Below are 16501 nucleotides of genomic sequence, written 5' to 3'. Positions count from 1 at the left end.
TCTTCTACTGCTTTATCCTCCACATAAGGGTCATGGGGGTCGCTGGTGCCAATCCCAGCTGACATAGGGTGAAAGGCGGTGTACACCTTGGACAGGTCACCAGTCTATCACAGAGACAAACAACCATTCACTCACTCATTGACACCATTAATTTAGTCTTTATTTTACTAAACTGTATGATCTCCCTTTCTTACACATTTTTATATCTCTGAATCACTTTTAAATCAATAATTTTCTGAGTAATGGAGTAATTCACCATATTCACACGTAAAAGAAAAATCGTAAAATTGCAAATCCTTTTAAGTGAATCATCAGATTCACTTAAGCTCAAGAGACAATGCATGTATGCATATGGATAATATGCAGGAGGAGCGCACTTCCTGCTCAGACTGTGCAATACCCTACAGGCTGTGAATTATTATACACATGTGCTATTTTATATACTTTTTAATATTATTTGTATACAGTACATGTATGTATATATATATTGTCATTTATTGTATTTTATGTGCCTACAGTAATTGTTGTTGTCATGTTGGTGCAACAACAGAATTTCCCCCTCTTGGGATTAATAAAGTCTTTTTTTATCTTATCTGATAGCTCATAGCATTAGAAAGCAGACAAAACTGGTCACTTCCCTGTAACCAGGTTGGATGGTTTGCTTACGTGTTTCAGATCGGCAACTGCAAGAACGTGACAGTGATGTCGATGCGCTCTAACAAACTCGAGTTTCTTCCTGATGAGATCGGACAGATGATCAAACTACGAGTCCTTAACCTCAGTGACAACAGGTACACAAACACAATAACACATGTGCAGCTGTTCTTCGTACGGCACTTCCTGTAAAGACAGCTTTACACCATGACTAACCACAAGACAACATCAAACAGCATGAAACTTAACCAGTTACATATCCCGTAGATGTTGTTATTGTTTACCTTTTTATTTTGTAAAGCATTATGAGTATTAGGCATTATTAATACATGAAGCATATTGTGTAAAGCATTAATAAGCTCGGGATGTATAAAATATTACTAAAGCCATACATTTGCCTCGCATGCCACGATGTCTCACCCCAAGGTTTTCTCAAAAGTTGGCAGCCCTGCAGTTATACAGAAATGAGCTTTTGTCTTAAAGTCAGTGTTTTTGCTACACACACACACACACACACACACACACACACACACACACACACACACACACACACACACACACACACACACACACACACACACACACACACACACACACACACACACACACACAGGCAACACTTTCTCAATGGGGAATGGATGAGTGTGTTGCCATAGTTACATGCTCTGCAGGCTGTACAGTGCGTGGGCAGAAGAAACATCTCTTTCCTTTCTCACCCCTCCCTCTCTCTCTCTCTCTCTCACACACTCTCAGGTTAAAGAATCTACCGTTTACCTTCACGAAGCTGAAGGACCTGGCAGCTTTGTGGCTTTCTGACAATCAGGTTTGTGTCCTTCTCCTCCCACACCTTCGCTGCACCTGCCCTCAAGGCAGCTGCGCCAACACTCCACGCAATCTATATATTGATCAAAATACCAAGTATACCCCATTCTGTGGGTACACACTACACTGTGTGCTGTTGCTTGCCCTCACTGTTAATTCAAACTCAACATATCCTACATCAGCATAAAAGGAAAACACTTTCAGGACACTTATAACATCATATCCTAAACTGTACGACTGCTCTTGTATCAGTTATTGCCTGGTAGTTACTAGCACTGGCATAGTGTGGTTGTTGCCGCGATTTGATAACATTGTCTGATTTATACATTTCTGCTCGATATGTAACCTAATAATTTCAACACTTGAGGTGATGTCACACTTGATAAATGCCTCACAGGCAAATGTAAATGTAAATTCATGAATATTACAGGAGCATCCAGGACAGTTTGTGAGATTTTACACTTTTATTAAAGTGCTTCTCTCTAATGTAGACTAATGGGACTTACTTGTGCAACAAACATGTATAAAAGGCAATGTTAAGATGAGTTTGGCTGCAATATCAGAAAAGTTTGAAAATTGTTGATCACTTTTTCTCAAACCTATACATTGTGATGTTCATGAATGACCCATTTTGTCCACAAAATAAAACTGTTCACTTTTAATGATTCCTTTGTTATATGGCGCAAAGAAAATATTTACATTTAAGAAGATGAAAAATCTGAAAACTTAAAAAAATCGATTATAAACAATGGTTGATGATTAATTTAGTAAGCAATTAATAATAGACACGTGGGACACAACATATCAAAATAGTGTTAGAAACCAACATTTGTTTATTGTACTCCCTTTTTTTTTACTGATAACAATAATATGGTGCCCATAGAGTTTCACTAAAATTGCAATACATATCACAGGTTATGGTGATTTTATTGTCTCCACATATTCTTATTCTTCTGTTATAGAATTACATATGCTGCACTAAACTGCATACACTGTATATCATCTCCCTAATGATTTTGGATATTGAAAATTGTGATTTCTTTCTACACCTGATCAACTTAAAAGAGTAACAATATCGTCACCCTGTTGTTGAAGTTTTTTCAGGAAATAAAAAAAAAAAACTTCACACACTTGACATAGTCCATTATCATATGCCATTATCTTAAAGGGGTAAAATCACATGATCTGATCAACTGAGGATGTAGGCGATTTTACCATAGGTGGCCGGCGTCATGAGGAGATGATTTAGGCAAAAAAAAACACATTTGACAAAAAATGACTGAGGCAATTATTTTAACAGTGTGACAATATGCAAAATATTCTCTCTTTTTTTTAACTTTCGATGAAAGTTGCCTGGAGAATACTGCAAAATAACATTGTTTGTGTGTCCATGTTTGCAGTCCAAGGCTCTGATCCCTCTGCAGACAGAAGCCCACCCAGAAACCAAACAGAAGGTTCTGACCAACTACATGTTTCCTCAGCAACCACGACATGATGAGGGTACAAACTGTGTGTTACTGTGTCTTTGTCTCATAGTGAACGAACAATTTAGAGTGTTTTACAAGTTTTCAAGTTTCAGCTGTGTAAATAGGTTAAATAATATAACAATAAGATAACTTGTAGAAAGAAAACACACTTGTAAACTAAAATATAACACAAAATATTTGTGTGTGTGTGTGTGTGCAGATTACCAGTCGGACAGTGACAGCTTTAATCCTACTCTGTGGGAGGAGCAGAGACAGCAGAGGATGACTGTGGCCTTTGACTTTGAGGACAAGAAAGAAGAGGAGGACAACTCTGGGAAGGTCAAGGTCAGCTTTCTCTCTCAGCTGATGACCTTAATAAACTGAATGACCAGGTTATTCTGCCATATTACAAGATGACAATGCCAGGATTCATCCGGCTCAACTTGTGAAATAATTAAGGTGTTAAGGTGCATGAAACATCATTTTCACACATGAATTGGCGACCACAGATCTCAGAGCTTAACCAGATTGGTCACAGATCTCCTTTAGCTGGGAAATAAACTAAACTAATATAAAACACTTGCACACAGACAACTGGAACTCCCCAAAATCTTGCATTAACACATTTCCATCTCTATCTGGCAGGTGGAGATAAACTTGAAGCGCTACCCAACACCCTACCCCGAGGACCTGAAGAACATGGTCAAGTCGGTGCAAAGCCTTGTGGGGAAAAGCGTACACGCCGGGCACCAGCACCACCACCAGCATCAGCATCAGCAACAGCACCAGCATCAACATCAGCATCAGCATCCGCACCAGCACCAGCTGAGCACAGGCACTGCCACGTCAGCAGGAACCAACATGGAACACTCGCACCTCAGCAAAGAACAGTATGAGCCGCCATGGCCGCTACCGCCTAAAGAGGTAGGAAACACAAACGCACCTGTGCATGAATCTACAGATCAACAAGCATGCAGCTATTTAACCTCTGTTGTCGTGATTGAGACGTGATTAATGCACAGTATGAGTCAGTACAATAGTGACAGGTGTGTTCTCTTGTGTCTGACATACCTTTTTATTTCTTTTGTCTATTCAGCTGATGTGTGACTCTGCGTACATTTGCCAGGTGACAGACAGAGAGATGCAGGACTTCTCTCAGTCTCAGCTCATGGATCAGGGATCAATGCATAACTCTGGCATCGACATTCCCAAGAGGAAAGACAAAGAGGATCTAACCGAGAGCTCAGAGGTTTGTTACAGAGTGTTCTGCACACTGAAGGCCACGTTATACTTCTCCGACTGCGTAATGCGTTATCCGACTGCGTCACCACGGAGACACCTCTCGAGCCTTTATACTTCTGCGTCGTGGTGACGGACACGCACTGCAGTTTCCCGCCCGATCAGTAGGGGTCGCTGCGCAAGGTTGTTGTGCTTCTGGCTACAGTGAGCAATGGTGTCCGAGAGAGAAAGAGAGAGAAAGACTGTTGTTGTTGAAACAGTGGCCGTTTCTCACTTTTCTGTGGGACGGAACGTAGTTTTAAGATAATTTGAGGCGAGAAATTGGCCATTTAGAGTCTAAACATGTGCTGTGTGTGTTAAGATATGACGTATTTATAGTTTAGCAGCGGCGTTGTCGGCGGTGATCAGCTCCGCGTCTGTGGACGCTCGGTGCTCACTGTGAGCCGGCACAGATCAGCTTAGCTCGGCCTGTCCTGAGGACCAATCGCAGCTCTTGCCGTCTCCGCTGTCCCTTGACGGAGTGACGGACACTTAAAAAATATTTTGTGCAGTCGGAGATGACGCAGAGGCTCTGAGACAGGCTCTACGTTGACGCAGAGGACTCTGCGTAACCTACGCAGAGCACTTTAAGCAGAAGTATAAATTGGGCTTGAAGCTGGAGAGGACCACAGCTTTTCTTGTTGGGACTCTGCATTGACTCTGGACAGTTTAACCAAAACCTTATCCTCAAACATTACGATAACCAGTTCATGTCTAACTCACACCTTAACCTAATCAAAACTGGCATCTTAATCCCAACTTCAACCAGAAATTAAGTTCCCTTTCCCACTGAAAAAGAAAATGGCTGAAAAACCTACAAAATTACTTAAATTTGTGACTCTCAAATTAATTAAGTTAATTCGTACTAAAGTTAAATATACGAAGGACAACCTGTAGTAGCTTTATTTTGGCTGAGTAGTTCATTTGAATTAACTTAATTGATTTGAGTGTTACCAGAGTGATAAAGTGGCTTTTGGTTTCTCCAAAAAAGACACGTGCATTATCAGAGTCAAGATCACAGTAATGTACTGTTTACTAACCATCGTTGAATAAACCATGCTTCGCGCACATCACTTAAACACGCATTTTGTCTATATACGAACTTTCGTGTGTCTGTGTGTCGGCAGGACTCGATGGGCGGCTCCCCCAACGACATCCGTATCTCTGACATGAGGCCCACCCTGGTGGAACCACCCATGTACAAACCTAAAGTGGTTCTGCTGGGCAAAGACAAGAAAGGTATGAATGCTGTGAACGCGGCGCTGCATAGAGACAAGCACACAGAGAGAGAGAGAGAGAGACATACACATACATGTAGACACAAGACTAATTGAATGCATGTGGTGTATTGTAAAGCACCGTGGGGCATGTTTTAAAAATGTCCATTAATTAGTCATCATGGCATGCAGATTATTCTACCACGTAAACAAAAAGCGGGAGGAAAAGCCACAGACGATCACGTGGAACTCCTCTTTTACTGTAGAGTCTGATGTGTGCAGCTTTCTGCTCTTTTTTTGTCCCAAACGCTCAAAAAATTTGATCTGAGGTAAACGATACAAACTGTTTTATTTCTTTTAAATAGGTTCATGCCTTCACCACAACAACAGAAAACGTTTAAGAATTAGTAATTAAACATCTTCCTTTACTTTATTCTGTAAATATTGAATTAACTCTCTTTCTCCAGGTGATGTCCTGTTTCAGTGCAGTAGAGTCAGGCGTTGTTTTCTTGTTGAGATGCCATTGAACCACACAATCACAATGTGTCAGTCAGCCACTTAGCTCTAACCCTCAGTGTTGTGAGTTTCACTTGTAAGTGTAGCTTTTCCCCCGATACAGAGTGGGAGGCCGAAGTGTAAAGAATTCAGTTCAATAGTTCCCAGCCATAAAATCAGAATTTAATACAAAAGTAAATAAATAACTGACTGCATTCATAACCATGACGTTACAGCATTCAAACTGTGGCTGAAGCAGCTCAGCGCATGGTCACAAGGAAACAAGCGACTACCCTTGACACTGAGCATTTAACAGCCTGATAACAGAAGGAATGAAAGAGTTTGAGTCACGGTTTGTTTTCCTCAGGGGAGAGTGATATCATCGGCTTGAGGGCATTAAAGCAAATTCACTGGAAAGAACACGGTCAGGTTGACTAATGATACTTTTTGCTTTCCGTACCACCTGTGAACTCAGGTTGCTCAACGAATAATCTCAGAGCAGAACTTTGACGGTGCTGTTCAACTGTTTTTATCGCTTGGTTAAAACCCGTTTAATCAAGAGATAAAAGAAAAAAAGGAGACTTTCATTAAAACAATGATAAACGCTACATAATATAATTTTAGAAACATTAAAAGTGTTCAACATTGTTCCCAGATATTTGTAAGTCTCCACAAGTTGGACTTTCTCACACTGTCACATGTCATATTCTTGAAAGGGTGTTACATTTCTTAGTAACAGATTTTAACCAGATTTTAGATCGCAAGTTGATTGATTTCATCAACTTTCCATCATTAGATATTGAGATTTTACCATAGATGCAGGAGAAGACCGAGTGGAGCGTCGCAGGCCTCCACTGATCGGACAATTTCATGCTTTCTGTGATGTGACTGGATCGCTGCGGATTGGCTGAGTGTCTCTAAAATCTAACGCAAGGAAATGCAGTTTCTGATATCTTTGGAACTTACCATATATACAGTAGATCATTGCCAGGTAAAGGGTTGAAAATTAGAAATGCGATCAGGCCTTAGACACCGAGATAACCATTAGAGCAAGCAAGGGCCCATGTGACTGTAACAAAGAAGACCTGAGGAAAAAAAACTAAATCCAGAGGGAGGTACAGAAAGATATCAGTCAGACATGACATGGGCTCTTTAGCACTTGTAAGAGGAACCATCTGACAGAAGAGGATGTGACATTTTAACTCAACAGCCATTTCTGTCTGTCTCTCTCTCTGTCTGTGTCTTTCTTTGTCCCTCTGTGTCCAGAATCTACAGATGAGGAGATGGATAAGCTCCACTGTCTGAACCACAGTGGATCCTCCGCCACCTACTCAGACTACTCCCCCTCACAAGGCTCCTCGGGCTCCTCCAACCCGCCTGCCAATACACACTCGCACTCACACGCGCACTCGCACACGCACTCACACACGCACTCTCACGCACACGCACACCCACACCCACACCCTCCTGCCCTGCCGACCCCCAGCAAGGACCAGGCCCCACAGACACACTGGACCAACAGGTGCACACACAGACACACACACACACACACACACATGCCTACTCCATCCTCAATGTCATCCCTGTCACTGCGACTATCCATCATCGTTGGCTCTTTTTCAATCATCCCACCATCTCCTCCATCTATCATTCATTGCATCCATTTATCCAATCACTCCATCCTTTCTCCTCTACCATATTCCTGCATCTTCCGCATCTTTCTCGTCCTCATTCTGTCAAGGTCAAAGCCCCCACTTTAGGATGCTGTAGATTTCTGTACAGCTTCTTCTTCTTCTTCTCTTCATCCTCTCCTCCTCCTCCTCTTCATCATAGCTTCATGATTGCGACAGAATAGTGTGTTTAAAACTGTTGTTACCAGAAAAGTTGCAACTGTAAATGACAACAATCTCAGCATTGATTCCACGTCTGTACTGCCAGAACTTATTTTTCACCCATCTTACACCTTATTATAAGCCTTACCTTGTTATACAATGGTGTTTTTTGGGGGTGCAGAATAAGACTATATGCCAGCTGAAAATTAAACTCGTCAAAGAACGACAGCTGTCTTTACGTCAACATGTCTTTGTCAACTAACATACGCTGCCGTGACAATGATGCTGAGGCGAGATAATTATCGGCCCATTTGTCTGTCTACCTCTAATTTTCATTGTGGGTGCATTAACATCCTCTCAGGAATAATCTGACACATTTTGACATCCCGGCACGGCGGGAAATCTTTTATTCATGTACTGTAGCAACCTTCAACTCGAATCCCCAACCTTGACTACAGAGGTGTAAGACAGATTTGTACCACAAACTGTCTCTAGAATCTTGTAGGAGATTGGATCGGCTAATTGTAGCTTTGTTGACCTCACAGCTTGTGAATATCAAAATTCCCTAAAAAACCTAGACTCTAATTAAGTTAAAAGCCATGTCTTTCTTTTCACTCTCCTTGTCAGAAGCACATATCAAGGGTGAATGCTTGATAATGTTACGCGAGGAGCCACGCGATAATGCACAGATCACAATCTGCGAACTTGTTACTTTGTCTGTGTTCCTGTGAAACGTGGTACATGGAAAACAGTGAGCAGCAGCAGTGAGGGGGGGGGTGAGGGCATTAATACTTAATGTTCAAAGCGGTTCGGGAAAACATTAATTACTACAAACATGGTTGTTGGCCAACTCTTATGTTTCAGAGAGCGGAAGAGAGAGTGTTGCCGTTTCAGGTTCCCACTGGCACAGATTAGATATACAGAACACAAAAAAATCATGCATGGCCTCGTTATAATTCACTTGATAGTTAATATTATCCAGCATAATTAGTGTTTACTATTGTCATTCTCGTTGTAGACTGGCTCAGTCGTTCCCTAAGCCCATTGACTCCAAGCCCCTGCTATCTCAGAGAGAAACCCCTCCATCAGGAACCCTGCAGCAGCGCGGAGATCGACGTCCACTCAGCGAGCCGTTTGACTGGTCTGAGGCTCCTCACTACGACAACACGGGTTTCGACGCGGAAGAGTCTCCTCTGGACCCGCCGTCATCTACTGGGAGTCAGGGGAACCCTCCGCTGGGCTCCAAGCCTCGCAGCCATTCGACCCACGGACGCCGCCCGCTCCTCAGGCAAGAGCGAATCGTAGGGGTTCCTCTGGAGCTGGACACCCAGACACTCCCCTACCACGGCAACCAACGCTCCACCCCGGACAACGACCCGCAGTCCAACGCACCGCCACAGAATCCCTGGCAGAACTGGACCAGAACTCCCAGCCCGCTGGAGGACAGAACTGCTTTTCCCTCTAAGCTGGACATGACGCCCAGCTCCAGCCCCAACCCTGACCGCAAGGATATGGACCCAAGGTAACTGAAAGGTCTCGTGACCTTAGGTCAAACAACTATCTGCATCAGTCTGTTTATTTATATGTAATTAAGAATTTCTACCCCTTTCTAGTTTCATTCCAAACATTCATAACTGTTTTCAGTCAAATTTGTGCAAATTTGAGCACTGAACATTTCACCTCGTTCTGGATTAAGGGATTATTGGTTTGTGGAAGCTTTTTCCAGCTTTGTTTTTAATTAATTATTGATTATGAGTAATCTGCAGGTAAATTGGTATTTAGACAGAAGAGATGCTCATTAAAAAATTATATAATATTATTTCTCAACTCATTTCAAAGAGTATAAATAATGTAGTTGTAAAATGTCAACTCCCTCCATTTATTACTGTACATAATGGCGCACTAATTTACCTGTTTTGTTAGTATAACTGTAACACAGATCAAATCTGTAATTCATTTATCCTTGGTTTTCTTTGCTCCAAGGCGTGAACAAGGATCAGGGCCGTTGCCGGGCAGCTGGACGTACCATGACAATCAGGGGGATCAGAACAGGAAGGACCAACTCACTGTCAGCGGGGGCAACAAGGTTACGGTGGTCATGAGCAAAAGCTCAGACCGCCTTTCCCCCATGATGAAAGAGACAAGATCCAGGTTTAAGAAGTCACAGAGCATTGATGAGATTGACATTGGCTCCTATAAGGTCTACAGGTAGGTTTACTCTAGTTATTATTTTCCTTCACAATGACATGAGTTCCACTATTTGCCAAAGTTACAGCTACTCAAGCTAATTTTCTCGCACTTTTCTTAGCATCCCCATGGACAGCTACAGCTCCATCGAGCAGCAGACCAGTTTGGACCGGCAAGATATGCCAGGTTCTATGGAGCAGACCAACATGGCTCGATCACAGTCCGCCCCCATGTTAGACGATGAGATGGGCTTCCCAGGACACGGCAACCACAACCAGTCAGGACAGAACCAAAAACCTGCCATCCCACACAAAGCTTACCACTTTGACCAGAACTACAACCCCCAGGTCAGCAGCTACACACTCAGTAACTCCTTTATAAACTTTGTAATTTTCGTTTTTCAGTTTAGTTTATGTGCACACAAGATGAAGTTACAAAAAAAATTCAGAATATCTTAAAAAAATAAATAATTATTAAAGCGGAACTAAACCGGAAGTTCCTATTAACGCTGTTTTTTTGGTGTGTGTATCTGCGTCATTACCTTGTTTATGAAGCCCTGAAGGTTCAAAACAAACAGTTCAGCCATTGCTGAGAACGCTGTGTTTTATTGTAATCTCGGGGCTCAGCGAGATCTCTGAAAATCCCGTAATAGTTACGTAAAAAGCGGTTCTCCTGAACAGCAGATCGTCCTGCTCCGGGCGGTAGTCCGGGAACATACGGTTGCGTACATTGAACGGCAGAAGAAGAATAACGTCCGTTGTGGAGGTGTTTCACGAGCAACAGTGTCTTCTGACTCTGGGTCTGACTCCGGGTCAAAGTCATGAAAGGGACTGCGGTGGGCAGTCGTGACGAAGCTATTTTTAAACACTGTTAAAACAATGTTTTGAAAATGAGTAGCAGTGCATCCACCGTTCCAGAGGGGGGAGCTGCGCTTCTGAGAGCTGATATGCTGAATAGTACTGGCCAATCACAAGACTCTGTCTTCTGGGGGTGAAAGTTCACTCTGAAACATCGCGGCTGACGAACAGCGTCAGAAAAGAGGATTTCAATCGGCTCGTGGAGTAGTTGCCTTTTCTTTCTTTCTTTCTTTCTTTCTTTCTTTCTTTCTTTCTTTCTTTCTTTCTTACTTTTTGAACTCTAACAATCAAATTAACGCTTCAGAGAAACATTCAAAACACTACAAAAGAAAAGATTACCCCATTAAAAAAGTCCAACTGTACTAAAGCATATTATTTGAATCCACCAGTTTATTCATCTTTTCTATATCTGCCTAAAATTTGTTTTGTTGTTTTTATCATTTTTATTGACTACCTTACTAATAGGTTTGTAATGGTATAAAATCCAGCAACATTCTCAGCTCTGAAATAATGTGACGGTCTGATTTTCTGTCTGTTCTTCTTTTCTACTTTATTTCAAATTCCAAAAGATGAGGAAATGTGTCAGAGCTTTTTCCTCCACATGTGACGTTTCCCAGATTAACGACTAAAACACGTTCCAGCATGACCACTGTCAGTAACACAGATGTCCAGTAACAGTTTGTTGTGACGCACCATTAATTGTATTAAACCATAACAATGTTACCATCACCATTAACCATTCTCAACGACTAGGTGACCATGGACCGTAGGGTACCTCCTCCCTTCCCCAACACACCCGATTACGTCAATCACGCGTCAAAGGCCTTGGAGTACATCAATCAGCCCGGGAAGACGTTACCAAAAGAGTTGGTGAGCCCTCGCTATCGTGCGTATCCTCCGCTGGAGATGTTTTCTTTCCCCCAAGCGCCAATCAACCAGGACGGTCAGCAACAGCAGCAGCCAATCCCAACGCAACGCTCCAGGCCCGGGTTTCTGAGGAGAGCAGATTCACTGGTGAGCTCCACAGAACTGGCCTTGTTCCGCAGAGTCCACGAGGCCCAGCAGGAGGCGCTGCAAGAGGCTCAGTACAGACAGCAGGTAGGAGGTGGTCTACACCGTCTGCCATATGTTCTGAATTAGGGTGAATTTAGATTACGAGTGTTTCCTTTCTCCTCAGGCGGACCCTCCTCTTTATGGCCGAGCCCTCGCCTACTCCACCGCCATGGAGCACGCCGCTCTCACCAACATGGCCGACAGCCAGATGCTGCACAACAAGAGGAACGGTCGCTATGACGACGACTACACTAACTACCAGGAACAGAAGAAGCCCATGACCGGTTATCCAACCAAGAGCCTGACTCAGCGGCGCCCCCTGTCTGCCAGGAGCTACAGCACTGAGACCTACGGGGCATCTCAGGTCGACGGACGTTCCGTCTCTTTCACGGCATCTGTAAATATCTACTTTTTTCTACTACTACTATTTTTTTCTGTTACTATTACTACTTGTTGTCTCGTCAAAGTCTCAGGAAATAATTGTTACCTTCCCAGCAAAGAGTAAAAAACAACAAAAAAAACAACACTGCTATTAGACAACAGTTAATTTGTTATAGATCAGTATATACTTTCATCTCCACCAATTACCTGAGCCCAGGTCTTCTTTATAGCAGCAGGCAAAGCTGAGCCTGCTGCTGCTAAAAAGCTTGGCATGCACACTTTGCTTTAGACACATTACAGATCACAAGGCAATCCCACGTACAGTACATAAATAATCTCTTCAGGGTGTAGTGAGTTGGCCCAAAGTTAGACTTTCCCAAAATAGCCTCAGGGAGTCACATACTGATGAGATCAGCACAGCGGAACAAGAGAGAGAGCGAAGCAAAGAGCAGGAAAGTAACTGCTGAACATTTATGACTGCAGTCTTATTCTTACTGTCTTTATGCAAAGTAAAACAAAAAACAAAAGGTGAAGGTTGAAATTGTCCTTTCGGTTTAACCCCATCTTCCACCGTAATTGTCATTGTGCATTGTGCATTTCTGGACTCTCACTGGTGTTCTGGTTGGTTGACATCCTGGAGTTCTGGTTCAAGGATGGTTCAAGGATAAAGTCATTTGTATGACTTTACCCATTTATACAGTTTGCCCATGTTGGTCCAAACTGTATAAATGGGCATTCATTAAAACAAAATCCCAGATGTCCTGCTTCATGGTAATACGAGGGCTGAACGTTTTTGAACCGATATCTAATTGTGATTGTTTTTTACTGAAATTGCGATTTGCATTTAAAATGATTACTGTGTGATATTTGTTTAGATCTGTTTGTAGACTATGAGATGGGTAGGTCAGGACAATGTTTGATCTAAAATGGTCATTTGACACACATTTTGGCTTTTAGAAATATTGTGCCTCCTGTGATTTGAAAATTGCAGAAGGCCGTTTTGCGGTTTGTACAAAAGTCTAATTAATTGATTAGCCCTAGTTTATACTGCAGACTGATTAGACGTGTGTCAGAACCTGATTAAGACTTGATGTGCATTGGGCCATGTTTTGCCTTTATCCTGGAGAAATTACCATCTAATATACTGTAACTTTTTACTGAAAGACAATGTTAACATGTTTTGGTTTAATTTCATTTGCTAAAAACCACCTCTTAGATTATCCTTCTTCTCAAATAAATGTATGTTAATGTCAGACTATTGATTTATCCAATGTTTTGGCTCATGAACTAATACTGCGTATGTCGATCATTTTACCCATTTAAGTTGTAACAACAAACATATGAGCACAGGGTTGACCCTCTAAGACCTCTATTAAATACAGAACAGGTTTCAGGTTTAATCATCTCCCTACTTTTATATTATTGTGTTCACCAGGTCTTGAGATAATTATCCGGCTCTTTAGTTGCTAAATGATCCTCTATGAAAACACCTAACCATTATATTTGCAGGCTGTTAATCCAAAATCTATGAACTGAACAATGAACTACTCCAGTGCTACGTCTCCAGTCACACATGCATATTGTATATTACGTTACAGCTCGTGATAGTCTGTATATGCTCTCGTGTGTTCAGGCCCGTCCAGTGTCAGCTCGTCCCACCATGGCTGCCCTGCTGGAGAAGATGCCTCCTGACTACACGCTGGCAACCTGTCCTGAGAAATCGCCTGACGACACCATCAAAGTCAGACCTGTCGTACCACAAAAACCTGAAGATATCACATCCAAGATGCCTGCCGACTGGAGGCAACAGCTACTCAGGCACATAGAGGCTAAACGACTGGACAGGGTAAGTCTGGGTAGAGTAGACTCACTGAGAAGGACACACACACACACACACACACACACAGAGAGAGAGACAGAGCATTCAGAAGCCCTTCTTGTCTGTACCTGTGTAAGTCTGTGTTGTAAGGTTGATCAGATATGTGTTCTAGCTGCATGTGTCCTCTTCTTCACATTGTCTGCTCTTGTCAGCCTGACCTACTGAACACCCTCTCTACCGACACTCACTACTGTGCTGAAGAAATCACACAATGTCACACGATCACACACGGGGATATAGAGAGAGCCAGAGAGTTGTTTATATTTCATTTTATTTTAGTTTTATTCATTTAGTATAGTTTTGCTGCATGATTATACATTCACTAATACACACTACAGAAGAAGAGGGGGAGGAATAAGGAAAAATTACTTCATTACTTCATATATCATTTCAGTTGATTCAGTTTTAGTTCTTTAGTTCTCCAGCTTTGTTTTTGGTGTTTGATATTACTGCTCAATACCTTTGAAGTTGCTGCAACCCTTAGAACACAGAGCATTCAGGCTGCTTTTTTATATGTTAAAACCTATATACAGAGGCTATAAGAATGTGCAGTATAGAGTGTCTTATATCCTTTTCTTCAGCACAACCTATAGGCAATCTGATTAAATGATTTTTTCCCCCATTTCCCCCAACTATATAAACACACCTGAGCAAAATGTACTCGAAAAAATCATAATTGAATTTGTGAAAATTGGAAATATGCTACAAAATGGTCCATTTTGTGACTCAATTATTGCTACTCCTGATTTTCTTTTTAAATATGCTATATAAAATGAATCATAACCTTGACTAAACAACACACGATACAATAAAAAAAAACACACACACCCAAGGATGACCATAAAAGGAGTATTATTTTCTCACGGACACGTGTGCACCTCGACAAAAAAATACAATTTAAAAAAAGTCGAAGTGTCACAAACACGTAAAGTTTACGACCAACGAGGTTAAGGAAGCTGTGTGCGAAAAGGTGATCCTGCTGTCCAGGCTCCCTGCGCTCTCACATGATGGTGCACGCATTGTGGAGGACGAGTCACCGGCCTGTTTTTGTGAATGGAATAGGTGAGGGCGGGTCGGTAAGGTAACTATGGAGCTTCGGTCGCTGTCCGTGGTGCTCAAAGGCTGGTTTGCAGGATGAGTGTGTGACCAGTCACCTGTAACGTTAGCCTACATGGTGACAACAGCAGTTCTCTCCAGTGGCTGTGCGTGTCCAAGCGCGTGTGTGTTTGTGCGTGCAGTGCGAACAAGCTTGCGCCAATGTTTAGGACGGGGGTGGGGGACACAACGCAATAGTGATGGGATCGGCAGTTCATTTGAGTGTACTGAATCACTAGAATCACTAGAATCTGTTCATTGAAATGATTCGTTCACCGAATCGTTCAGTGCTTAGCAGGAGCCCAGTGCCCTGCTACGTGACTCACCTCCTCCCTGAGTGCAGTACGTTCGCGCCGCGGGTCATAGAGTGAGTGACAGCGCGGACGAGATTCATGTCCTCAGCCACAGTTCTCCAGGGGCCTCATGTACAAAGATTTGCGTGGATTTCCTACTAAATCTTAGCGTACGCCAAAATCCAGAAACTGTCGTACGCACAAATAAATTCAGATGTATCAAAGTGTGCGTATGCAAGGATCAAAGCACATTCCCTTTGTACATCCCAAATCAACGTGGAATTGAGCGCACATGCAGAGGTGCCAAATTCCTCCCTGTCCACGCCCCATTTACATATGCAAATCAACTTAAATAGGCCCTGCGATTCACCTCTTTGATCAAATAACGCACTGAACAAAGGAAAGTAAAGGAATTTCACACAGTCTGAGCAAGAGATTCTAGTGAATTAATGAAAACGCGCAGGGAGATTTTGTTTGGTACCCTGTTAGCAGGGATAAATATGACAATAAAAAGACGTGAGTGGGAGCGTGTGCGTGAGTCTGTAATGCGCTTTAATGTTGGCCTGTTTAACAGCATTGTATGGGAGTTTGATGAACCTGGATGACATTGGGATGATTCCGTCCCACACAGCTGACGTGGCTCGGCTCAGGGTTGACTGGCTCACTCCTGACCGAAATCGGCTTCTGAGCCAGTTGTCATCGTTTGGCAAGGTGTTAATTGTTCATAAGTGTGTCTCTGATGTTCACATCACTCTGATGACTACTTGTTTTCACGTTATTAACGGTTTCCCAGCATCACCACTAGGTGTCGCCAAAGGAACAATAGCTGTAGAAACGGGCGTACGCCAGCCATGAAGTTGGCGTGGGCACCGCTCATTTCCACGGTCATTTCACGTTTCATACATCTGAACGTGAGCCTGGAAAATGACGTACGCCACGTTTTTGTGCGTACGCAACCTTTGCACACGAGGCCCCAGCTCTCTGTGTGTCAG

General features: G+C 42.7%; 1 protein-coding gene across 1 annotated transcript in view; it reads left to right on the top strand.

The window, feature by feature from the left end:
• lrrc7 (leucine rich repeat containing 7) overlaps positions 1–16501 on the top strand; it is a gene marked incomplete at both ends in the record, with an annotated part of 53777 nt that overhangs the window by 21225 nt on the left and 16051 nt on the right. The window contains 14 exons of the mRNA XM_083888429.1: positions 676–791; positions 1408–1477; positions 2877–2976; positions 3163–3287; positions 3588–3866; positions 4069–4191; positions 5348–5459; positions 7199–7454; positions 8783–9286; positions 9748–9972; positions 10073–10298; positions 11562–11906; positions 11986–12225; positions 13876–14088. Coding sequence (XP_083744555.1) covers positions 676–791; positions 1408–1477; positions 2877–2976; positions 3163–3287; positions 3588–3866; positions 4069–4191; positions 5348–5459; positions 7199–7454; positions 8783–9286; positions 9748–9972; positions 10073–10298; positions 11562–11906; positions 11986–12225; positions 13876–14088 — 2934 coding nt within the window. The remainder of the gene's footprint in view (positions 1–675; positions 792–1407; positions 1478–2876; positions 2977–3162; positions 3288–3587; positions 3867–4068; positions 4192–5347; positions 5460–7198; positions 7455–8782; positions 9287–9747; positions 9973–10072; positions 10299–11561; positions 11907–11985; positions 12226–13875; positions 14089–16501) is intronic.

This window comes from Microchirus variegatus (assembly GCF_963457635.1).
Source record: "Microchirus variegatus genome assembly, chromosome: 4".
NCBI lineage: Eukaryota > Metazoa > Chordata > Actinopteri > Pleuronectiformes > Soleidae > Microchirus > Microchirus variegatus.
Note: the sequence above shows the minus strand (reverse complement) of the source record. Positions and strands in the feature narration are given on the sequence as shown.